The sequence below is a fragment of the Stomoxys calcitrans genome, chromosome 4, assembly GCF_963082655.1.
Source record: "Stomoxys calcitrans chromosome 4, idStoCalc2.1, whole genome shotgun sequence".
Classification (NCBI taxonomy): Eukaryota; Metazoa; Arthropoda; class Insecta; order Diptera; family Muscidae; genus Stomoxys; species Stomoxys calcitrans.
Window position 1 is genome coordinate 24750162 of NC_081555.1, and position 24964 is coordinate 24775125.

The 24964-nt window shown below is 36.6% G+C and overlaps 1 protein-coding gene across 1 annotated transcript in view; it reads right to left on the minus strand.

The window, feature by feature from the left end:
- LOC106082926 (homeobox protein Hmx) overlaps positions 1–24964 on the minus strand; it is a 71800-nt gene that overhangs the window by 23598 nt on the left and 23238 nt on the right. Inside the window, exon 2 of the mRNA XM_013245686.2 lies at positions 2744–3369. Coding sequence (XP_013101140.2) covers positions 2744–3369 — 626 coding nt within the window. The remainder of the gene's footprint in view (positions 1–2743; positions 3370–24964) is intronic.

Consider the following 24964-nt stretch of genomic DNA (forward strand, 5'->3'; position numbering starts at 1 on the left):
TTTTTACATGGCCTAGTACCTCACAAATGTCGCCAGCATTAGAAGGGGATTCGTCAGGATTCGAACCCGGGCCTTCAGCGTCATAGGCGGACTTGCTAACCTCTGCGCTACGGTGGCCTCCAATAGATCTGATTACATTATTTAAAAATGGGGTAGAATAATTCATCACTGCTATTGAAGGTTCTCATAGCTTAGTGTAATAAACCTGCTATTCGCTCGGATACTTAAGGAGCAGCGAGGCACTGCCGCCACCGGCACAATCTTGGATTGACTACACACTGGTATTACCATCTGGAAGTTCAAGCTATACAGATGAATTAAAGCTAAAGAACAGAGTGACCTAAGGGTCTACAATGAGAATCCAGGGTCTGAGATCTGTTTTCGACTGCCTGGCCCGAATACTGTCCTGCAGAAGGGAGATCCGAACAATCACGGAATGCGTGAGGTGGTTTGGTATTAGCGCGAGAACGTCAAGTGCAAACCTCTTTACGGACAGTTGCCATCAGGGCAATGACAAACCAGCACGGTAAGGTCACTAACAGTGTAAGAAGGATATTAAAGCCTTTCCTGAGGATGACACGATCCGCATTATTAGGGTGCCAGGCCATAGTGGACATGACAGATTACATTATTTTTAAATTCGTCAAATCATTTTTGCTAAACCCCCATTGGAAAGAATTCTTTCAATTTGGACACTTTAAGAGTTGCAATTAATCATACCGATATTTGTATCATTCCATGATATATGTTACAAATATACACGCATAATTGAATTAACCTTAGCCTGCTAAAGGTGATGATTATCATTTACATTTATTTTGTGCCATGCTCATGCACGAAATTAGAGCATAAGAGCCTTCATTGCCACATATGTATATGTATGTATGCGTAGGCATACATTCTAGATCATGAACAATGTCATTCAATCTCTCAGTTGAGCACGTGCCTTAAACAAACCCAGTTGTCTCAAGTAAGTTGTGCAAGCAAATTTAATATTTTCTCCACCGAGTAAAAAGAAGTAAAAAGAAAAAAAATTAATAATTTAAATTCCCATAAGTTGCTCCCCAACAAGGCAATATACAAGCAAACATATTTCTTATAAGTTTTATTACCAAATATGTATGTTCTCTTCATTGAACTTGCACAGGCGCGTTTTTTCCAACTTCATTGTTTTTCAGGGGGGGAATGTCATAGTACTACCGTAGTTGTTGTTGTTGCTGGTGCTTGCTTTATTATGAAGACAGCCATGTTTGTTTTTTTTTTTATATTTCTGTAGTATTTCGTTAAGCATGAAACAAGGAAAGGAAACAGCTTTCAATGCACTCTCCAGTTATCCTTGAAAATTGCGATTTTTTAAGCAGAAAAGCCAAGGAAGAAAACTTGTTGAGAAAAAAATAAACACTCAAAACTTTTGTGTTACGACGAGCGAATGTACAAATTAATGGCTGATTTTTTCGTTACGTTTGCCATACTTCTTTTTTTTTTTTGGCATACATACTTGTACTCATATAGTATGCATGGCAGTTTGTGTATTTATAAGCAAGCAAGTAGTCATTCAACAACAACGCCCTTTGGTAATAAAATCTCCAAACAACTACCCAAACGGCAGTTTGTATGATGAGTGTCTGCCTCTGCAGCATTTTTGAATTCAATAAACTCTTTGACTGCGTATGCTACGGATGCCTTACAGCTCTAAGCTAAAAAGGGGTTTCTTTTACAAACTTATCATTCCAAAGCAAATCCTTTCTCGGGCATCTATGGAATTTTTAATTGAAGAGCATTTGAATAGCAAGCAGCAGCCCTTTACTCATACTATGTATGCATTCCGCGAGCAGCAGTAGCAGCAGCAGTGATGCAAGCAAGTTCCTCTATATTGGCAATTGTTGTAGTTAATTGAATTTTAATTTCATTTTTTCCATTGGCAAAACACAGTAGGGTTCAGGCTGTGACACATGAAATTTTGCATTTACGAAGGCGTTGCTAATTTTTCAATGTTCAGAATGAGAATGAGAACTTGTTACCACTGCCACCGCCATAATGTATGCAATTCTACCATCCATGCTGCTCAACCAAACAAAAGATTGGCATTGTTCTTGATTTCATGATGGATGTAAGGCAGGAAGGCTTATAATGGGTGAATAGCCCAGGGAAGAGTTGAATAATGGCTGCTTAATGCAGCTTGCCATTATGTATAAGTGGCCTAAGTGAGAGCAGGCAGTAACTACAAAAAGAAAAAAAAACTGAAGACCATTGCAGTTTTTTTTCCACGCCTTCAGGGCCATACGCAAAGTCTTAGGTAAGTGAGTAAGCGACTTTTGTTTTATGATGATATATCCCTTTAGCTGCATGATAACATCCTGCAGTCTTTTGGTTTCTATTGCCTTTGGCTTTTGATGACATCATTAAAGTTGTAAATTTTAATTTTCTAAATCTATACTTTTATGGTGGTGAACGGTGAACGTTGAACGGTTGTAAAGTTTCTTAATAGAATTTCAAATGAAAGTCATTTCCTGTGCATTCATGCAGCATCTACACTATGCATGGCCAGCCAGTAAGAAGTTTCAATCAATCTCTATAAATAAACTACCAGTGCTGTTCAACAACCTGTTGTAAATTATTCTTCTTCTTACATGGTATTTCCTTTATTGAAGTTGAATGTTTGCTGTTAGCTTTTTTTTTTTTTTGCTGTGCTGCTTGTCTTGGTGAGACCGTAAATTCAAGTTCATAAAATTTATCACCTTACCTGTATACGATCTTCGGCTAAACCAGTTTTCATTGATAGCAATTCCCTAGCGCTGACATCTGGATAATGGGCATCCTTGAATGCCTTTTCCAACTCTTCCAATTGATTACTTGTGAAAATGGTACGACCATGACGACGTTTGTTCTTCTTTTTACTGCTACCAGCGGGACCCAGAAGCACACCATCTGGCCCTGTGGCTGGGTGATGGCCTAGCAGGCCATTTGCCCCTGCACCGGCTGCACCATTGAGGAAAGCTTCATGGTGTGCTGCGGGATTGTGGGCATGGGCATGATGATGGGCTGCAGCGGCGGCAGCCGCCGCATGATGCGCCGTCATAGGATGGCCATGATGCTGGGAGTGCGAGTGTGCATGGTGGGCTGCTGCAGCTGCGGCCGCATGATGGGCCAATGCCGCGGCTGCATGCTCGGCTGGCGATAGTGTGGGTCTGGTGGGGGTGTTTGGCTGATTTGCGGCATTATTCGTTGAATTCGGTGTATTGTTGGAGGAGGATGAGTTGTTATTTTGGCTACTAGCTGAACTATTTTTGCTGGGGGAGTTCTCGTCATTGTTGCTGTTATTATTATTCAGAGCTGCGGCATAGTCTCCACTGGCCCTAGAGGCTTGATCTGCAAAGAAATCAGAAAACAAAAACAAGGCCTATTAAATACCAATCATATTACAAAACATTTCTATAATCTGTTTACTACAATCATTTTCAAGCCAACACCTTCAAAATACTTTTTAACCCTTTGCCTATGAAACCGGCATTTGATTTTTCGCCCAGAATTGACATTTCCATAATCCCTCCATACTTATATCGTCTACTCATGTTTCTCAAAACATTTGTCAAAAATCTATGGGTTTTATGTTTTCCTTCCTTCTTATCACACATCGTAAATCTTGCCAAGGTATGTCTTTATTGTTGGCCAGGATTTTGGTTACAAGGAAATAGGTTTGCCATTCACATGCAAACACTCGCTTTTTGGCATAAGGACCTTCTGCTCTTTTTTCGTTCTTCTTGATGTGTAAGAAGTATTTCGGTTTAAAATAACAACACATGTGCTTAAGGAAACGTGCCATTATTTGAGTCTTCAAACGGTGTTCTTTCCTTGCTCTATTGTTGCGATTTGAAGTTTTATTTCTTGCTCGAATGTGTTTTGTATGGGAGAGGTGTATTATGACAGTTTTAAAGGATGTTTCCATTCCAGGGAAGTAAAGGTGCGGTAAATATCTTTTCATTCCTTAAATCCTTTTGGGTGATTGTTTGGCGAATCTTTTGACAAATCAATTCCATCTTAGATTGAAATAGTTAAGGAAATTATGAATTTTATTCTATGCCAATTGATTTTTTTTGGTTTAACCAGAGCTCTATTGTTAAGGCAATTATGGGGGTTTGAGTATAGGAAGAATTGAAAACGAGGAGTTTCCTAAATGGGTGTATTGTTGTGATGTTTAGATGAAAAAATGGCATTAATGATGATTAAGTGTTTAAGTGGAAAAAGAGATTTAAATTAAATAAATTAGGGATGATTACTGAAAGTGAATGAGTTTTAAGTGAAGATATGTTCTTTGTGAATAATACTTCCAATATTTCGCTCTACGACCAAATATCTGGCTTACAATTTCACAGTGTCAAAGATAGTGGAGAATTTTTCGTACCGCGACTTCAAAAATTTGGACTATTCTGCCAAAGATGAAAAGATTTTGGAAGTCTGTTGGAATGGGATATGTGACCTTATATCTGTCGATGAGAAATTAAGCTTTCTTCAACATAACATTGGACGTATCTAACAGTCCCTATTCGGCCTAAGATGAAGAAATCGGATACTACGCCTTGGTTCAATTCCACTATTAGGAGCTTTATACGTAACAAAGACCTAGCCTACTCCAGGTGGAAACGTTTTAGAACGCCTGAATTTCATGAGGAATTCCTCACGGCAAAAAATAAAGTTAATGCACTCATTAGTGATGCAAAATTACGATAATATTCATCCAAATATTATTTGGCGTTAGACACGAAAGCCAAGTGGAGGTTTATAAACAATATCGGTATTGGAAAATCCAAGGTAATTTCTAATTACCATGGTGATATAAACGAATTGAATGAGACTTTTGTTAATATTACAAACTTAGGTATAGACTCGATTTTTTACCAAGACACTAATAGACTTCCGGAAAGCACAAATGTTGATTGCAGTTTTGAGTTTAGATCTGTTTCGTACGACAAAGTTTTACATAGTCTTAGATCAGTCAGTTCAAATGCTATTGGTCTTGATAACATTGACCTAAGATTCATTAGAATACTAGTTCCATACCTTCTACCTTATTTTACTAACTTATTTAATTCAATTGTAATTTCCAGTGCATATCCGACAATTGGGAAAAGATCAAAAATAATCTCAATCCCTAAATGGAATAGTGATTTCCATCTGATTTCTATGTTATGTTAACTCTCGAAAGTTTTCGAGAAGATTTTGCATGAACAAATGTCCGAATATTTCCTTTATGAATCTTTTTTGTCCGATAGACAATCCGGGTTTCATCTGACTATTTAGAAAAGATCAAAGATAATCCCAATCCCTAAATCGAATAATGATTTCCGTTAAATTTCTATATTATGTTACCACTCGAAAGTTTTCGAGAAGATTTTGCTTAAACAAATGTCCGAATATCTTCATTATGAATATTTGTTGACCGAAAGACAATCCGGGTTTCGTGACCATCTTAGTTGTTTATGTATGCATTTGTTGAAGTTTCGAAATCAATTAGAAGTGAAATTGATGATGGCAATGTTAGTTTTCTCGTCCTACTAGATCATTTAAAGGCTTTCGACTTGGTTGATTATCAGAACTTATATATCAAGCTCAGAAGATTTTTCAATTTCAACGATACTTCTTTCAAATTGGTTCAATCAGATCTAGGATTCAATATCAGAGCCAATTCTAGTGCCCAAGTTCCACAAGGCTCAATAATTGGTCCGCTCCTATTTTCGTTCTGAGCAAACGATCTTCCTACCCAGATGGTCCATATCAGTGAATGCGTTGCAAAACTCAACGAGGTCCTGTCTTGTGTCTATAAGTGGGCCACAGCAAATGGTTTATTTCTGAACCCCCAGAAATCGAAAGTGATTGTTATTCACAAAAATAAAAGATTAAGTTTACGAGATCTGGACAAAAACGGTTGCGGATATCTATGAATTCCTTTATTTTTATAAAAGTACGTTCGATGCCATTATGTATGGAATTCGATTTATTTTGCATGGCCACCACGGGCACGCTATCAGAAGTCCAGACACTGAACCCAATTTTCGGCAGTTTTCAAGCATAAGTCGGCTGATACTGCTGCAATTTCGAGTTCGATATTCGCCGAACGGCGTACCGGAGAGCTACACCTCTTTGGGGAGAAGTTTTTACATGGCAAAGTACCTCACAAATGTCCCCTGCATTAGGAGGGGATAAACACCGCTGAAAAATGTTCTGATGTTCCAGCGCTACTTTGGCCTATCCCATCATAAATTTTAATACACTCGGAGTCCAGTTTGGCCCATTGCGATATCCTAGCAAGAAAAGAACTGCAGGTGACAAAGTAAAAATGCAGGAAATTTTAGATCTGACCCAAAGACAAAATAAAATCAGAGAGAAGGGAGCAAGTGCCTATACGGCACGTCCAAATATATTTGCACCCAATATGGAAAGACTGTACTTCGTTAGACACTCACATCAAAACACAATAATGATCTTTATGCGGCTTCACCAAGTGCGCTGTCATATCGTATGGCCTACAGTTCCTGGGTATCATTCCTGTCATAGTGTTGAATGACCTTTAATCGATAGCCACTAACCCCGCACCGAAAAAAAGCGGCGAGTTCGAGGCCTGATATCATTCCTTGGTTTTCATCCACGATGCCTGTTTATATCTTTGACGCGTATGCAAGACCGGCCACTGTCATATTCGTCTGCCTTCTTGTTTTCCTTCTTATTTTAGCATCCTGGAACTTAAGCCATCGCTATGTAATGACTGACATTTTCACAACCAGATCGAAAAAGAAAAAAATGTTTTCTCCTCCTTAACATTTCAATAACGGTATGCAGACTAAAGGTGAGATTGCTCAATTTGGAGTATGTGTGTACTATCAAACCCCCAGTCGGCTTCGCTATCCCCGTTATAGTATTACCCTCATTTTAGTGGAAATCTTCCGAAAACCCACAAAAAAACTACGAAAGATACATTGCAAGATAGCTCATATAAAAACAACAGCATCTCCAATATGGAAAACCTGTACTCCTGTAGACCCTCACATCAAGCCACAACAATTGTCTTTATGCGGAATCACCATGTGTGCTATCATATCGTATGGCCTATCGCACAGTTCTTTGGTTTCATTCCTGTCATAGTGCTGAATGGCCTTTTATTGACTTCCACTAACTCCGCAAAAAGTGGCGACTTCGATATTATTCCTTGGTTTGCATCCACGAAGCCTGTTCTTTCAATGTTTCATGTTTATATCTTCGACGCGTATGCAAGACCGGCGATTGGGCACCTGGCATATTCGTCCGCCTTCTTATTTTCCTGAATATCATAGCGTCCCGGAACTTAAGCCAGCGCTATTATCATAACTGACATTTCCACCATTAGATCGGTAAAAAGAAATGAAAAGAAAAAAATTGTTCACCTAAACATTTCAATAAAGGTATGCAGACTAAAGGTTAGGTTACTGAATTCGGGATATGTGTGTACTACTATTGACCTCGTTTTAGTGTAAAACTTCCGAAAACCCATCTATGACTACATAGGTCTTCGTTTAAAAGTCTTGTCTGTTTGCTGCCTTTTATTTTGATCTTTAAAATCTTTTCATGATTGTTCGAACATATCCAGCTCGTGATCATATTCAATAACTTAGCAAAGAACTTATAAAAGTTGGGCAAGTGTGTGTTATCATTTAAAACACTTTTACTGGCATGGTGGATTGCAATTTCTTATACGTCATGTATCTTCATCACCACCTTTGTCAAATTGATTAAGGTGCTTTATAGTCAAACCCCAGAGCATTGAAATCATGATTCCAAGCTGGTACGCATAGTACGGCAATAAAACATAACCAACCTAACCTAACTTTTCAGATAATACACAGGTAAAAGGAAATAAAAAGAAAAAACTTTATGAAATAGGAGAAGGTTTAATAGTTGTAACTTCACTTCGACATACAGCGGTCAAAAAAAGTATTCATCATTCAATGTTTTTTTTTTAATAAGTCTACAAAAGACAATTGGAATAAAAACATATTAAACTAATGATGCAGTAGTGCTTGTGTGATATATATGTACACAATTTCATTGTTTTTAAAGAAAAAAATAGTATTTATTGGAACAAAAAGGGCCATTTTACAGCTGAACACAAAAAATTAAACAAAAAAAGTATTCATCATTGCAAAAAAACAAAAAAATAAATAACATAATTTAAAAAAATTAATACTTTGTTATTCGACCACCGCGTCTTATAACTTCTTTTAAACGGTTTGACATCGATTGGACTAATTTAGCGGTTATATTTTGGTCTATATTAGTCCATTCCTCCATTATCACCTGTTGCATTTGACTCTTGCTCGAAAAATTGCGCGTTCTCAATTTGCGTTCGAGATGTTCCCAAAGATGTTCAATTGGGTTCAAGTCGGGACTTTGAGGAGGAGTTTTAATGACTTTGGGGCAGTTATACAGCATCCACATCTTGGTATTTAAAGCAGAATGTTTGGGGTCATTATCTTGATAATATTGAAAGTTATTACCAAGCCCAAGTTTTACAGCACTATCTTTTAAATTCCTCTTTAAAATGTCAATGTAATACGTATGATCCATTACTCCATTAATAATTTCAAGATTTCCCGCTCCTGAAGCCGCCATACACCCCCAAACCATTAAACCACCTCCACCATGTTTTACAGTAGCAACTGTGTTTCGTTCTTCAAGCTCTGTATTTGGTTTTCTGTACACTATGACCTTTCCATCGCACCCAAAAAGATTAAACTTGCTCTCGTCTGCAAAAATGACTGTTTTCCAAAATGATTCGGGCTGTTTTACATACATTTTTGCGAAGTTTAGCCTTTTCACTCGGTTTATTTTATTTATAAAGGGCTTCTTACGTGCAGTTCTTCCTCTGTAACTATGCCTTTTGAGTGTATTTCGAATTGTTTGTGTAGTAACTTCCTTCCCTAAATATTCCATAGTGTTTTTACGAAGAATGGTCGCATTTGTCTTCGGAGTTTTCTGAACTTGCCGCACTAGCCAACGCACATCTCCAACTGAAAGTGCTTTTGGTCGACCAGATCTTGGTTTATTGTCAACAGTTTTCGTTTCTGTCCACTTTCTGATGATGGATTGTATAGTAGATCGTGGTCTATTTAATATTTCACTGATAGTTTTTTGAGTTAAACCATTCCTGTGGTGTTTTATTATCAAAACTTTTACCTCATCAGAAACCTCGTTTTGCTGACGACCCATTTTGACAAAAACTATATTTTCAATGAAATTAAATATTTGCTGTCAAGGGCAAAGCCTCCTTTACTAAATAAAACAGAAAAGGGGGATTCCCAAATAATATTTGAATTTGACTTTGATGATAGCACATCAATGATGAATACTTTTTTTGTTCTGTTTTTGGTGTTATTATATAAAATTGCATTTTTTGCGCTAATTAAATTTATTTTTTGAATTTATTTTAAAACATATTACGAAAAATAAACTATTGCATAAAACTGCATTATTTGTTTACTTTAAATTTTCTTCAATTACCCAAAATAAGTGAATTTATTATCAATTTTGCTAATGATGAATACTTTTTTTGACCGCTGTATGTCTTTTCTTTGGCATTTTAGTTACTGCATTTCCGGTTTTCCATTTCTTGCCTTTCTCTTTACACTTTCATTGATTCTTGATGTGTAATATGATCGTCCAAAATTGTACATCTCCATTCAACAATACCAAACCATACTGTCCTCAATACTTAATTTATTGACAGATTCTTCAAATTTAATTGAACAATTAATTTGCCAATTTCCCACAATAAGAGGACAAAAGAAATCATCTCTTGAAATCATCAATGGAACAGTTTTATTTAATGTAATCAACAATAAACTTGTTAAAGTATCGCATGACCACAAAGTTAAAGAAGTATCAGGCTATATTCTTTTGGCGTGCCATTTAATGCGAACCTTAGCCAGGCATATGGAATATGAAATTAATACCCAAAATACCCACAAACAAAGGTATGCATGAATCAGAGAGACACAATGCCAAACTCCTAGACACATATACATTGAGTGTTTATCACGTTAATGCCAGGAGAAGGGTCAGTGTTCCTTTCCTTTCGTTTCGCTTGAGTAAAGCAAGGCGGCATGGGTGGATGGATGGATGAATGCAAAAGGCTCTGCGCCAATATCTTTGGTGAAACCAATTTTGTAAATCAATTAGTTGGTAAAATGTAAGAGGGGTGGACTTTCGCCGACCACAAGCCAACAGCAAGCAACAAACATAATTGTTAATTGATGTGTATATAATATGCTGATGATGGCAATGATGATGATGATGATGACGATGATGACGATAATGATGTGATGATGCCGAGGATGGCCAGTGGCTAGTTGGAAAAAATATATAAATATAGCTACCACAGCTGAGGAAAAAAAGGAGAAAATTGTTTAATTAGTTTTGAAGGATTATTAGCAATTATGAGGAAAAACCGGCAGGGAGCAGAAAGCTGAACAACGTTGAAGTCTATGGTTGAATGAATATCGAACGTGTTTTTTGTCTAAATTAACCATACTCTGAGCATGAAATGGGTTCTCTACAGAAGTATTTATACACATATCTTTTGGCTTACACAGAAGTTGGTTTTTAAGTTAGGCCAGACCCTTGGTACGAGTATTTGTCAGTACTTTAGAGGCATAAATAAATAAAGAAAAATATGATAGAATTTCGGGTTTTTTTCATGACAACATATTTTTAATGAACCGGAAACTTGACTAGTGCAGGAGAAAGCAAAACAGATAATTTTTCAACTTTTATCAAGATGATTGAAAAATGTTTGTATTCAAAAGTAAAATGAAATAAAAAGAAACAAGTAAGAGCGTGCTAAGTTCGGCCGGGCCCTCCGAACCATTTGTCGAGTTCTATGCGCGGTATCTCTTTTTAGGCAAACAAAGAATTTTTAATAAGAACTGTTATGCTATTGGAGCTATATCAAGTTAAAGTCGGATTTGGACCATAAATTAATGCTAAATATTGTAAAAGTCATTGGGCAAGATTTCTGTTCATTCGGACAAGAATTGCGCCTTGTAGGGTCTCAAGAAGCAAAATCGGAAGATAGGTTTATACGGCAGCTGTATCAAGCTATTGATCGATTCAGACCATATTAGACAGGTATGTAAAAGGTCATGAGAGTAACCGTTGTACAAAATTTCAGCCAAATCGGATGAGAATTGCGCCCACTAGATGTTCAAGAAGTCAAGATCCCAGAACGGTTTATATGGCAGCTATATCAGATTATGTACCGATTTGCGCCATACTTAGCACAGTTATTGGAGGTCATAACAAAACACCTCATCCAAAATTTCAGTCAAATCGGATGAGAATTGCGTGCTCTATTTATATGACAGCTATACCATATTATGAACCGATTAGAATCATATTTAGCACAGTTGTTGAAAGTGATACCAAAACACTACGTGCAAGATTTCAAATCGGATGAGAATTGCGCCCTCTAGAGGCTCAAGAATTCTTGACGCAAGATCGCTTTATATGGCAGCTATATCAAAACATGGACCGATTTGAACCGTACTTAGCACAGTTGTTGAAAGTGATACCAAAACAGTACGTGGAAGATTTCAGTTAAATCGGATGAGAATTGCGCCCTCTAGAGGCTCAAGAAGTCTTGATCCAAGATCGGTTTATATGGCAGCTATATCAAAACATGGACCGATTTGGCCCATTTACAATCCCAACCGACTTACACTAATAAAAAGCATTTGTGTAAAATTTCAAGCGGCTAGCTTTACTCCTTCGAAAGTTAGCGTGGTTTCGACAGACAGACGGACGGACGGATGGACAGACGGACGGACGGACATGGCTATATCGACTTAAAATGACATGACGATCAAGAATATATATACTTTATGGGGTCTCAGACGCATATTTCGAGGTGTTACAAACAGAATGACGAATGGAGGGTATAAAAATTGTAGAAAAAGTTTGTTTATACAAAAGTTGGGATACTAAACGCAAACTTGGCTGGTGTAGGAGAAAGCTACAAGGCAATTTTAATCACGGTGATTGGAAAATGTTTGCCTTCAAAAGTAAAATGAAATAAAAAGAAAAAATTTAAACCAAAGTTTGTTTATATAAAAGCTTTCTTATATCGATTACTTCTAAAACTGTATCCAATTAGAAGGAATTTTCTAAAGTTCGTATTCATTTACATAAATTCTGTACGGCCCTCAAAGCAGCGCAAAATCAATAAATATTAAAATAGTGATTGCCTTCGAAAAACCTGATAATACCCCCTAGGTAATTTGCATAAAAAAAACTTTGTGTTTACCTTAACATTTTGTGACATTTTCCTTCTTGTGCCATTTTCATTCATATGACGGTTTGGCATAAAAAAGGGAAGCGCAAAAACGAGCGGAAACTTCTGTTGACAGGAAATACACTCGAAATTGGCAATTTTGCATTTACGTTAATAATACTCAAGCGTATTTACTACCACTAGGAGACTAGTACCATTGCCACTTTACTACTATTACTGTGCTACTATGTACTTTATACTCTACTGCTACTTACAGTTTTTTTTTCACACTAAGTCTTCTTTATCATCGCCCTAGTCGTCTGAGCTTTTTTTCCCTTCCACCCCACCAAATAGAGTATAACAAAAAAGTAAAGGAAATAAAAATCAACCATGGCAATAGCGATGTCTACAAACATCTTAGACTGCTACGAAGAATAATAAGTGCAAGAAAAACACTCAAATAATGGTGGCATGAGAAAAGTCGTCATTTAATGTGGAAAATATACCAAGGAATATTTTCGCCAAAGACATGGTTGACAACAACATTGGTATTTTAATGCTCGCAGGCATTAAGGTAAAATTGTATGAAGATTATTGTGCCTTGTTGTAAAGGTAGCAGACGTTAAGTAAGTGGGTAGGAAGGAAGCGTGGCCTCGGCGACAAGCCAATATTTTCCCTATTTTCCCTTTGAGACAGTGGGTATGAGCAATTATTTGTAATGGAGAGGGACATTTATAGGAAACATCAAATTTCGATAGGTATTTTTATGAAAAGTAAATTGAAATAAGAAGAAAAAAAAAGAAAACCGTTAAAGGTGGCAGCATTTGTGTGGGGTAATAAAAGAAATAAACGTGAATGTCATTAATAGGCAGTAAGAATAACGCCTTCCATAGAATAGGTTGTCTGGCAAAAATTAGTGGAGCGTATTACAGTGTTTATTAGTGTGGTTTAAGGATTATAAAGAAGATGAATAAGATGATTTCAGAAATGTTGGCAGGGAAAAGTAAAATTGAAATAAAAAGAAAAAAAAAATGTAGTGAGCATATTATTAAAAGAAATAGTTGGGTAGAAAAGCATAAAGGGCCTATATACAGCGTATATCAAGTTCTCGGTTTGTTAAGTATAATTTTTGGGAAAAAGCCATTGGTCTGTTTTGTTGTAGGAATGACCTACATTGAATATAATTTATAGGCAGCAAAGATAACGATTTCAATGTAATAGGATGACTGGTAAAAATTGTGGGGATGTTACCCTACAAAGTAGGATATTATTGAGTATAAACCCTTTCTCCACCGATGTATCTCTAAAACTTCTATCTTCGGGGCTTAGGGAAGTTTATATAAAAGAATTTGGCGCTTCCCGATTGAAATACAACAAAAAATTAACATAAACGAAGGGCAAAAAAGATAACTAATGTTTTCTCGGCTATCTAACAACTGGGATCGCTCAAATGAACGAAGGGTTATTTAGGTTGGTTTTCGAACTTAAAGGAGGCATAATAATGTGGCTGCTTTAATGAGAATAGTGACAAGATGGAGACTCCATTTCATTGATAAAGTGGTTACGGTTATGTTACATTCATGATCAAAATCCGATATCTTCTTCTTCTTTAATTGGCTATGACAGAACATTTGTTCCACTAGCTAAACGTTGAATAGCGTTCCAATAGCCTCGATCTTCTGCGCTTATTCTAAAATCTCTGACACCAAGTTTCAAGGTGTCTCCCATCACTTGATCTTTCCATCGGGCTTTTGGTCTTCCGGGTTTGCGTGTACCACCGTGTTTGCCTTCAAAAAGACTTCTTTGCTGGTGCTTCTTCAACCATATTGACAACATGACCAAGCCCAAGCAGCCACCGATGTATCTCTAAAACTTCTATCCTCGGGGCTTTAGGGAAGTTTATATAAAAGAATTTGGCGCTTCCCAATTGAAATATAACAAAAAATTAACATAAACGAAGGGCAAAAAAGATAAATAATGTTTTCTCAGCTATCTAACAACTGGGATCGCTCAAATGAACGAGGGGTTATTTAGGTTGGTTTTCAAACTTAGAGGAGGAATAATAATGCGGCTGCCTTAATGGAAATAGTGACAAGATGGTGACTCCATTCCCTTGATAAAGTGGTTATGGGCATGTTACATTCATGATTAAAATCTTCTTCTTCTTTAATTGGCTATAACAGAACGGATTTTTCATATAGTCGGCGTTGACAAATTTTTTCACAGCTTGTGACTCTGTAATTGCATTCTTTCTTCTGTCAGTCATCAGCTGTTACTTTTAGCTTGGTTTAGAAAAAAAGTGTAAAAAAGTATATTTGACTAAAGTTCATTCTAAGTTTTAATAAAAATGCATTTACTTTCTTTTAAAAAATCCGCAATTACTTTTTGGGCAACCCAATAGAAAAGCATTTCAAGCACTTCGATCTTCTGCGCTCATTTTAAAATCAGTGACACCAAGTTTCAAGGTGTCTCCCATCACTTGATCTTTCCATCGGGCTTTTGGTCTTCCCGGTTTGCGTGTACCACCGTGTTTGCCTTCAAAAGACTTCTTTACTGGAGCTTCTTCAACCATACTGACAACATTGACCTAGCCCAAGCAGCCTTTGTATTATGATGCTATCGTCGTCATACAGCTCGTGGTTCATACGTCGCCTATATTCTCCATTAACGCAAACTGGTCCATATATTTTACAAAGAATCCGACTCTTAAATACTCCAAGCACTGCCTCATCTGCTTTCACAAGTACCCATGCCTCAGAACCATACAACCACACGGGTAGTATCAGTGTTTTGTATAGTGTAATCTTCGTCTGTCGAGAGGTGGCCTTGTTGCAAAACTGGCCACTTAGTCCAAAGTAGCATATGTTTGCCAGTATTATACTTTACTTTATCTTAAAACTGATGTCATTCCTTTCGGTTACGGCGGTGCCGATGTAGATAAAGTTACCGACTATCTCAAAGTTGTGATTCCCACCTTTCTCCATTTTCTTTATCTGCTCGTTTGTACAAGGCGTTTAGGGAGTTGAAACCATCCATTTCGTTTTATCTCCATTTACTGCCAGACCCATTTTCATTGACTCTCTTTCGATTCTTTCAAAGGCAGCAGTTACTACTTCCGGTGACCGACTTATGATTTCGGTCCCATATCTATCATCCTATTTTCTATGGAGTTACAATTTGAATTGCACAGTTTTCATCGATGAAAAAATCGGCTTCTGTTCCTAAATAGAATGTTAGTTTGTACATTTGCATAACTGGTATACCAGTGTGGCGCGTATTTTAGCATGTTGCGATATGCTCCGCGCTCTCCAAGGTTATGGGGAGTTTGGTTAACCATCATCTTGTCAGATACTTAGAATCCAATTGCCTTCTTAGCGACAGACAGTATGGGATCCGCAGAAATCGCTCTACGAAAGACCCAATTGCATTTTAGTCGGAACGATGGAGTCACTCTATCCACCAGTTTGGTGAGTTAGGTTGTGGCTCTTGATATCTCTAAAGCATTTGATAGGGTCTGGCACGGTGCACTTTTATCAAAACTTGTCGCTTTCGAGTCGTTAATAACTTCTTTCGATTTATATGGAGCTTTCTCAAAGATCGCACTATACGAGTTGTTGTAGATGAGTTCTCATCAGATGAGTATACATTGACCGCAGGTGTGCCACAAGGCTCTGTTCTTTCCCTTTCCATTTTTCTTATTTTCATAGACGATCTATTGGGTTAGACTTCGAATCCAGTCCACTCATTTACCGATGACAGTAGATTGTGTCATTCATTCGACCATAGGCCCAGTCCTCAAGAAATTGTGGACAGGAGGCGCATTATGGATGAGACGCTCTCCCAGGATTTTTTGGTCATTTCCGAGTGGGGTAGAATGAACAGAGTAGACTTTAACGCACCGAAGACGCAGTGCTGTTTCTGTTCCCACAAGCGATTCACTGACCCACTACAATCGTCGATATCTATCGACGGTATAGATATTGAACAGTCAGATGCTCTTGATGTTCTCGGCATGAAGATGCAATGTGATGTCCGTTGATCAAAACACGTATTCCAATACGTGAATACGAAAGAAGCATTCAGTGTTTGGGCTTTCTTAAGCGGTGCAAGAAATATTTCACCTTTTCTGATCTTTTCAATATCTATACTACCTACATTAGGCCGAGGATGGAATATATCTCTCATATATGGGCAGGAGCTACAAAATCATCCTTGGAGCTATTTGACCGGGTTCAACGAAGAGCGATTGTGTTAATTTGGGACAGTAGGGTATCCAAATCTATTGCTTCTCTTGAACATCGTCGGAATGTGGGTAGCGTTCTATTGCTCTATCGTTATTTTCATGACGTGTGTTCCAGGGATATTCGTTTTCCTATCTCTGACGTTAGGATGTTCACCAAGAATGTAAGACATACCAGGAAATTACACCCGTTTGTAATTGATTAGCCAGTCGTCCGAGCCATGCATTACCGAGAAAATTAATTTTTGGCCCGAACCATTCGTATGTGGAATCTACTTCCGGCTAATGTCTTTCCCATCGACATTAACATTTAGAAATTTAAGAGAAATATCAATAAACACTACTCCCTCTTTCCCCCCCTGCAACCTTTAACTTTCCTAATTGTCAACGCAATGCACTGCATATATAGGGGACAACCCTTGAGTGTTGGTTATGTAAAAAAAAATATACCCCCATCCTACGGTGGTGGGTATACAAATAATAAAAGTTGCCCTATGACGCTGAACGTTTGGATTCGACTATATCGAAAGTAAAGGGTGATTTTTTTGAGGTTAGGATTTTCATGCATTAGTATTTGACAGATCACGTGGGATTTCAGACATGGTGTCAAAGAGAAAGATGCTCAGTATGCTTTGACATTTCATCATGAATAGACTTACTAACGAGCAACGCTTGCAAATCATTGAATTTTATTACCAAAATCAGTGTTCGGTTCGAAATGTGTTCATTCACCGTAACGTTGTGTCCAACAGCATCTTTGAAAAAATACGGTCCAATGATTCCACCAGCGTACAAACCACACCAAACAGTGCATTTTTCGGGATGCATGGGCAGTTCTTGAACGGCTTCTGGTTGCTCTTCACTCCAAATGCGGCAATTTTGCTTATTTACGTAGCCATTCAACCAGAAATGAGCCTCATCGCTGAACAAAATTTGAACACATTTCGAACCGAACACTGATTTTGGTAATAAAATTCAATGATTTGCAAGTGTTGCTCGTTAGTAAGTCTATTCATGACGAAATGTCAAAGCATACTGAGCATCTTTCTCTTTGACACCATGTCTGAAATCCCACGTGATCTGTCAAATACTAATGCATGAAAATCCTAACCTCAAAAAAATCACCCTTTATTATAAGGGGTGATTATCATCGATATTTTTGAGGTATTCAGCCATATAAAATGTCTCTACGAAAAGGTAACTGGTTCGGACTCGGCATTTATTAGCGAGTCTTTTATGATTGAGCTAAATTGTATAGGAGAACACTCATGTATGGAATTTTCTTTTCTTTTTCCCTCTTTCCCCCCTCCAACCCTTAACTTTCCTAATTACCAACGCAATGCACTGCATATATAGGGGACATCCCCTGAGTGTTGGTTACGTGAAAACAAAAAGGTTTGCCCTATGACGCTGAACGCTTGGGTTCGACTACACCAAAATTATTATAAGGGGTGATTATCACCGATATTTTTGAGTTATTCAGCCATATAAAACGTCTTTACGAAAAGGTAACTGGTTCGGACTCGGCATTTATAAGCGAGGTTTATTATGATTGAGCCAAATTGAATGAAAAACTTATGGGCAAATGTTAAAACTTCTCTACCAAGTGATGTCGCTATGCGGAACGCCGTTCGGGCTCCTCCCTTATCATTGAGCCTAAAAATTAATCCCACTGCACTCATTGATATGCGAGAAGTATCCCTTGTTCCTAAATGGAATGTTCATGGGAAATTTAGTATAGTAGTAGTAGTATTGGCAACTCTCACCTGATAATTGCTTTAGTTACAGTTCATACTAAATTTCCCAACCATTAATTAGTCATTTCTCTCAACCTCTCTCTCTCTCTCGCTATATTAAATTGCTAGCAATGAAAAGTTAAGTGAATGCTTTTTGTTAATTAATGAGTTGCACTTCAGTTGTATTGAAAAGAGAAGCGACCAAGTATTTGATTAAACTTTAATATTAATTAATCACTCGGACTTGTTCAATGGCGAACGGAACGGAAATGAATGGAAAAAATATTTACCATCCACATGTTTAAAGGTAAATTGAAGCAAAAAAAAAGGAAAATAATAAAAAAAAACGAAATGAAAGCAAACAATACAGGCAAATTTGACAGAGAGTGAGTACGGGTATTTTATTTTTCTAGTATTTGCTTTCTTTTTTACTTTGGGATTCATTTTTTGCTCTGCTCTATTTGCTTGCCAATTTTCCAAAGCTACTGATTGCTAACTAGCATGACTGTTTTTTCAGCTATTCATCATTTGATACTCGAGTGCTGCTGCTACTGCTGCCATAGCTGGTGTTGTTATGCCATTATTATTCTATTCCCTGGCTTGGCAGTGATGTGAAAAAGTATATAGAGGAAATAATGTTCCTTTGGCATGGCGCAGAACGATGATGGCGACGACGCCAAAGTCAAGGCGGCAAAGGCAGAAACGGGGAAAAGGGAAACCCCAGAGCCATAGAGAAAGAGGCAAGAAGTTAAGGACCCCGAAGTTCATGCCGCTAAACATTGTTGTAGTGAGTAAGTTGGTTGTTGGTTTTATGTTACGCTTATTTTCCAATTTTCTTCTAGTATTGTTTTGGCTTTGCTTTCTATATACCTAACAGAACCAAAACGGATGTTTACATGTCTATACACATACATACATATATATTTAATGGTGTGTGTATATACAGTACGAGTTTTGTTCAGTCAAAGGTATGCATGTATATCCCCAAAAATTCCATAGTATTTTCTACTTCTTTAGTGTTTCCCTTGAGTTTTCCTCCTTTACAGATTTATTTACATACATACACACACAGATATATAGATATGTATATATTTGCCGTTTGCATTTTAATGATTGTTATGTATTGTGTTTTCAAAAGAGCTTTTGTTGTTTGCCTGCCATTCAGTTTTATTTATAGCGCCAGTGAAGCTTAAATTAAATAATTGGATAATTTGTAGAGGTTTAGGTTTTCAATTTGAAGTTGACGTTGATGTTGGCATTGTTGTCTAAAGAAAAAGCAGGAAAACTGGGTAATTGAAATAAGAAAAGGTGTGTAAATAAATTGTGAGAGGCAGCAAAAAAAGAAAGGAAAATTAAATTTTAAATAAAGCTCAGAGAAATCAATAAGCAATGAATTTAAGTTATTTAAATTGGTGTTCATTGTTGTGGCATTATAATACAAAAAAAAAAAATAAGGAGATATAGATTGTTGATTACGTATTTAAGTTTGAACACTTCAGTGGGAAATGGGTTTGACATTTTTGAGAAAAGTAAAATGAAATAAAAAGAAAAAATCTGCATAACTGGGTAATCATTATGTCAGCATAATACATTTGTAGAGCTGAAAAGAGAATTAAATGGTTAAGTGATACTCATTAAAAACGATGCATACTTTTATTACAAAAACGAAATTCCCTATGAACATCCCAAAAAAGCATAGTAGGGAGACTTCTCTTATATCAATGGGCACTGTCCGATTCAAGACATAGTTCAAAGATAAGGCACCTTCTTTAAATAACAGAGTCGGGAAGGCGTTCACCTTAGCGACTCCTTTATTTCCAATATTGATTTAAGTCGATTACCAATATAAGTTTAAACACTTCAGTAAGCAATGAGTTGGAAATGTTTGAGAAAAGTAAAAGGAATCAAAAAGAAAAAATATGTATAACATAATTGAGAGATCATTTTGGCAACATGGGAATTTTATAGAGCTCCAAAAGCAATTAACAGATTAAGTGACAGTAACAGTTGCAGACCTACATCTCTATTACAAAATTGCCTGCAAACTTCCTATTAAGGAACAACGGGGAGATTTATTTCACACCAATAAGCACTGTCCGACTCAAATCTTAGTTCAAAGAAGATCTTGCTTTGCCGAAAAGCATTCGCCTGTGTGACTCTTCTTTACAGAAAAACGAGAGATTACGAATCTAAGTTTAACACTTCTTTCGGCAATGAGTTCGACACTTTTGACAAAAGTAAAACGAATTAAAAGAAAAAAATATGCGTAACATAAATGGGAAATCATTATGGCAGCACGAGACCTTTGTAGAGCTCAAAGAAGAATTGATTGGTTAAGTAACACTTATTCCAAAAGATGCACACCTTTATTTCTATTAAAAAATGGCCTATGAACATCCCATGAAGATAGAGCGGGGACACTTATCTCATTTTAATGTCTGACTTACGCCATTACGCATGTAAGTGCTGTTGGATAAAGCTAGCCTACATCCTCAACAAGAAACTGAAACAAGTAAGAAACTATTAAGTTTTGTGGTGCCGAACTTTGGATACCCAGCCCAAAGTACCCCCAAAATAATTAGAAATAAAAAGAAAAAAATTTCTACCAGTAATCCACTTATTCTGGTTTCTGAATGATTTGATCCATTCATCTATTGCTTTTACAAAGGGATTAACATTTTGGGACCATGTGAGCAGACTCTCTATAAAGAGAGTCGGATAAAGTTAACCTACATGTAAAGTTGTGTACAAGTCAAAATATATTTATTTCGGCGGTCCCAAACTCTTCAGACCCACCACCATAGATATATTCATCATCCTTTTTCATTATGACTCCACTACCATATCCAGCCAAGAACTCTAATAAAAGTCGCAGTTTTAGCGAAATCGGGCTTTTATCGGGTTTTTATTGGATTAAGATCCAGAATTGGTATATCGGTCTATATGACAGCTATATATAAATATGGTCCGTTCTAGACCATATTCTGTTCAGATGGCGGAAGGCTTAAAACAATTCACAGTTGCGAATTTTAGCGAAATCGGGTAAAAGATAAGGCTTTTATTGACTTAAGACACTAAATTGGTGGATCAGTCTATATGACAGCTGTTCAAAATATGGACCGGTCCGGACTATTTTCAGTTAGGACGTCGTGAGGCTTAATACAACTCACTGTTCCCAAATTCAGCGAAATAGTTTATAAATGCAGCAGTTATGGGCTTAACATCCTTGATTGAAAGATCTGTCTATATGGCAGCTATATCTAAATGGGGTCCAATCTCGACCATATTCGGGTCGGATGACGGGGGGTTGAAACAACTCACTGGTTCGAATTTCAGCGAAATGAATACGCCTTTTATGGGCTTGGGACCATAAATCGGCAGATCGGTTTATCCTTTAACAAAATTTCCCCTAAACTTTCCAATGAGGAACAGGGTATACTTCTCTCATATCAATGGGTGCCGTCCAATCACATCGGATCGGTCTTTGTGGCAGCTATATTCAATTGGATTCACGATTTGGCCCGTTCAAGAACTCCACATGCGTATTTGACAATTACGGATCTGTGCAAATTCAATGTCTCAATTTTAGAAGGTGGTAGCATGATTACAAAAGACGGACGGATACGAGGACATTGATGGATTGTCTTAGAATTTTATGGCGATCAAGAATATATGTACTTTGTAGGGTCTGAAAAGGATATTTCAGTGTGTTTCAAACGGAATACAAAATGAATACACTCCCTATCATAAGTTTGTGGGTATAAAAATTCCATGGAGAATAGTACTCCTCCATAATCCTTGGGAACCCAACGCCATGCATTCTTCTACAAATTTACACAAAATACATTTATTTCAAGGGCATAATTTTACTCAAAGTAACAATTTTTTGCCAAACCAGGCAATAATTAAAGCTTCTAGGAATCGAACAAGGAAATTCAAAAGATCGGTTTGTATGGAAGCTATATCATATACCGATTTGAACCGTACTTGGCAAGTTGTAAAAAGTCGTAACAGAACATTTAATGCAAAATCGGACGAATATTGTAGCTTCCAGGGGCGTCAGACGTGAAATCTGGAGATCGGTTTATATGGGAACTATATAACATTATAGATCGATGTGAACCATACTTGACACAGTTGTTGGAAGTCGTAGCAGAACACCTAATGCAAATTGGATGAAAATTGGAAAATCTAAATCGGAGCCGATATGGACCATTTAGAATCCCCAAAAAACTACATGATAAAGAAGTATCAGTGCAAATTTTCAACCGGATGTGTTTATTTGTTCGACCGCTATCGTGATTTCCACACACGGTCAGGCGGACGGGCATGGCTAGATTCAATCAGATTGTCAAGACGATCAAGAACATATACAATTTATAGTGTCTCAGATCAATATTTCGCGATGTTATAATCGGAATGACTAGATTAGTATACCCCCATCCTATGGTAGTGGGTATAAAAATAAAGTAAATAGAAATAAGAAGAAAAAAATATTAGGCGGCCCCACTTTTTACCACTCCAATAAGTGACTTGATTAATTGAAACATTGAGTTTAACGTTATTAAATCTGCAGAATTTAGTTCAGCAAGTGACATAGGTTAGGTTTAATTAAGTTTAAGTGTCAGTCTGTCATCAGAATCATAGAATTAGTAACTTTTTCAAATTTAAACCAAAAGGTGATTCATTTCAAAGAAAGTGTCTGTTAATAGTCAACTATCGACATTTCCTAGCAATTTGTAGAGTAAAACGGAAGAGGTAACTCGTTTTTATAAAAGTGGAACTCTATTGTCAATCGTAGAGATGTTGATATATTCAAATACGTGTGAGAACTTCAAGACGGTTTTAAGTGACGGGTTTTTCTAGCTATTAAGGAGTATTTCTGTCATTTAAAATGTATTTATATGTGGTCTAGTTTTACAACTTGTCTAGTAGAACGAGGCCCTTTAACATAGATTCAGGACTGATTTTTATTAATTTTCATATTTCACATTACGGTTATGGAGGTCTCGCTCCATTCAAACGCGGTCGAAAACTTCAATACGATTTTCATTGATGGTTTCCCATATTAAAACTTCGTTGTCTCAGTATATGACTAGCTCAGTAAAACGAGACCCTTTATCATAGTCACAAACGATTCTGGTATGTGTTTTTGTTTTTTGCTTTAAGGGAAATTCACCCTTTATTAATGAAAAGTTCATAGAAAATGCTATATCCTTGGGTAATTTTGGCCTGAAGATTGGTATACTGGATTCCTAAAAAATACCCATAGCTGTTATTATGAAAATGTTTAGATGTCGGCCTTGAATATGCTTCATTATTGAGTTCGAAGAATGTCATATGCTGCCATATTTTCACTTCGTAGAACAAAAATGTAAGAATAGAAACCTCTAAAAAGCATCCCTCCATCTTATCTAAGTAAAACTTTAGTTTTCTTTACCCTTAAGAGTGCGCACTCTGGTACTTTTCAAATTAAATTTCCATAAAAATTGTCTTCAATTATTTCAAATTCGCTATGCCCATGCAATAATCTGACTTTTTGGTAAATTTAACACGAATTTAATGGGTTAATAAATATTTAAACATATACATGTACAAACATATGCTTGTGTCTTGTACCATATTTGTAAGGATGGTTGTTTGTCTATAGCCTATATGTGAAAACAACCCTTTTTGGGGGGCGAAAAGTAATTTGTTCCACAACACAATACCACATTTGCCACACACACACACGCATAGAAATACACTTCGGCAAGGAGCAAACCTGCAATAAAGGGTGGCAATTTGCACACACAAGTTTAATATTGAGTGCAAAAATAAAAGTGAAAAAGGTTTGACAGGCAAATTTGTAAAGTTTTTTTTTTTGGTTTGATTTTAACCCCCTAGCCATATTTGAAGACAGCAAAGGAGTAAACCAAGAAGAGAGTAAAACTCAGTTTTATTTTATAGTGGATTAAATAAATCTCATCTCATTTGTTTTTGGTGATTCAAGTTGTATCACTCATGGTGTAGTACAATATACGTAGGTAGCTAGATGAGTTGTAGCGAAAATGAGTATTAAAGGGTGTGAGAGTGATATATGTAATTTTAAATAATTACTTAAGATGTTTATACAGAGGAGGTTTAAGGAGTTTGTCAAACTTTGTTAAGGAAATTTAATTAAAATATTTTAATACAACTTATACTATTCTTGAATAAATGTTTCCAACACAAAAATAAGTTCATAAAATAGTCTAATGGAAGAGATCATGCTCGCAAAATCCCACAATCATATATATATATATATATATATATATATATATATATATATATAAAGGAATCAATTGAAAATTTCTTTTCTAAAAATTCTAAGACTGGGATTTGAATCTAGGAGTTTGTGAACTAGGTCAATTTTTTTTAGCAGGGTTTATATAGTCTTTCCACTATTTAATTCTGCATATTAGTAAACAATTTTAAGCAAATACAGTAGAAATCTATAAGCACAAAAACATAAATAAAGTAAGTAAAAGATCTTATAAAGTAAATAGAAATAAAAAGAAAAAATAATTAAATGTGTTGCAATAAATAAAAAAATATTCCGTAGCCCGGAGAACGATATACAACCATCCATCACGAAAAAGTTGGATTGAGGGAACTTAATATTTGATATCAGATTTTGGTAAGTTAGGTGGGCAATCCTTCCAGCGACCATTC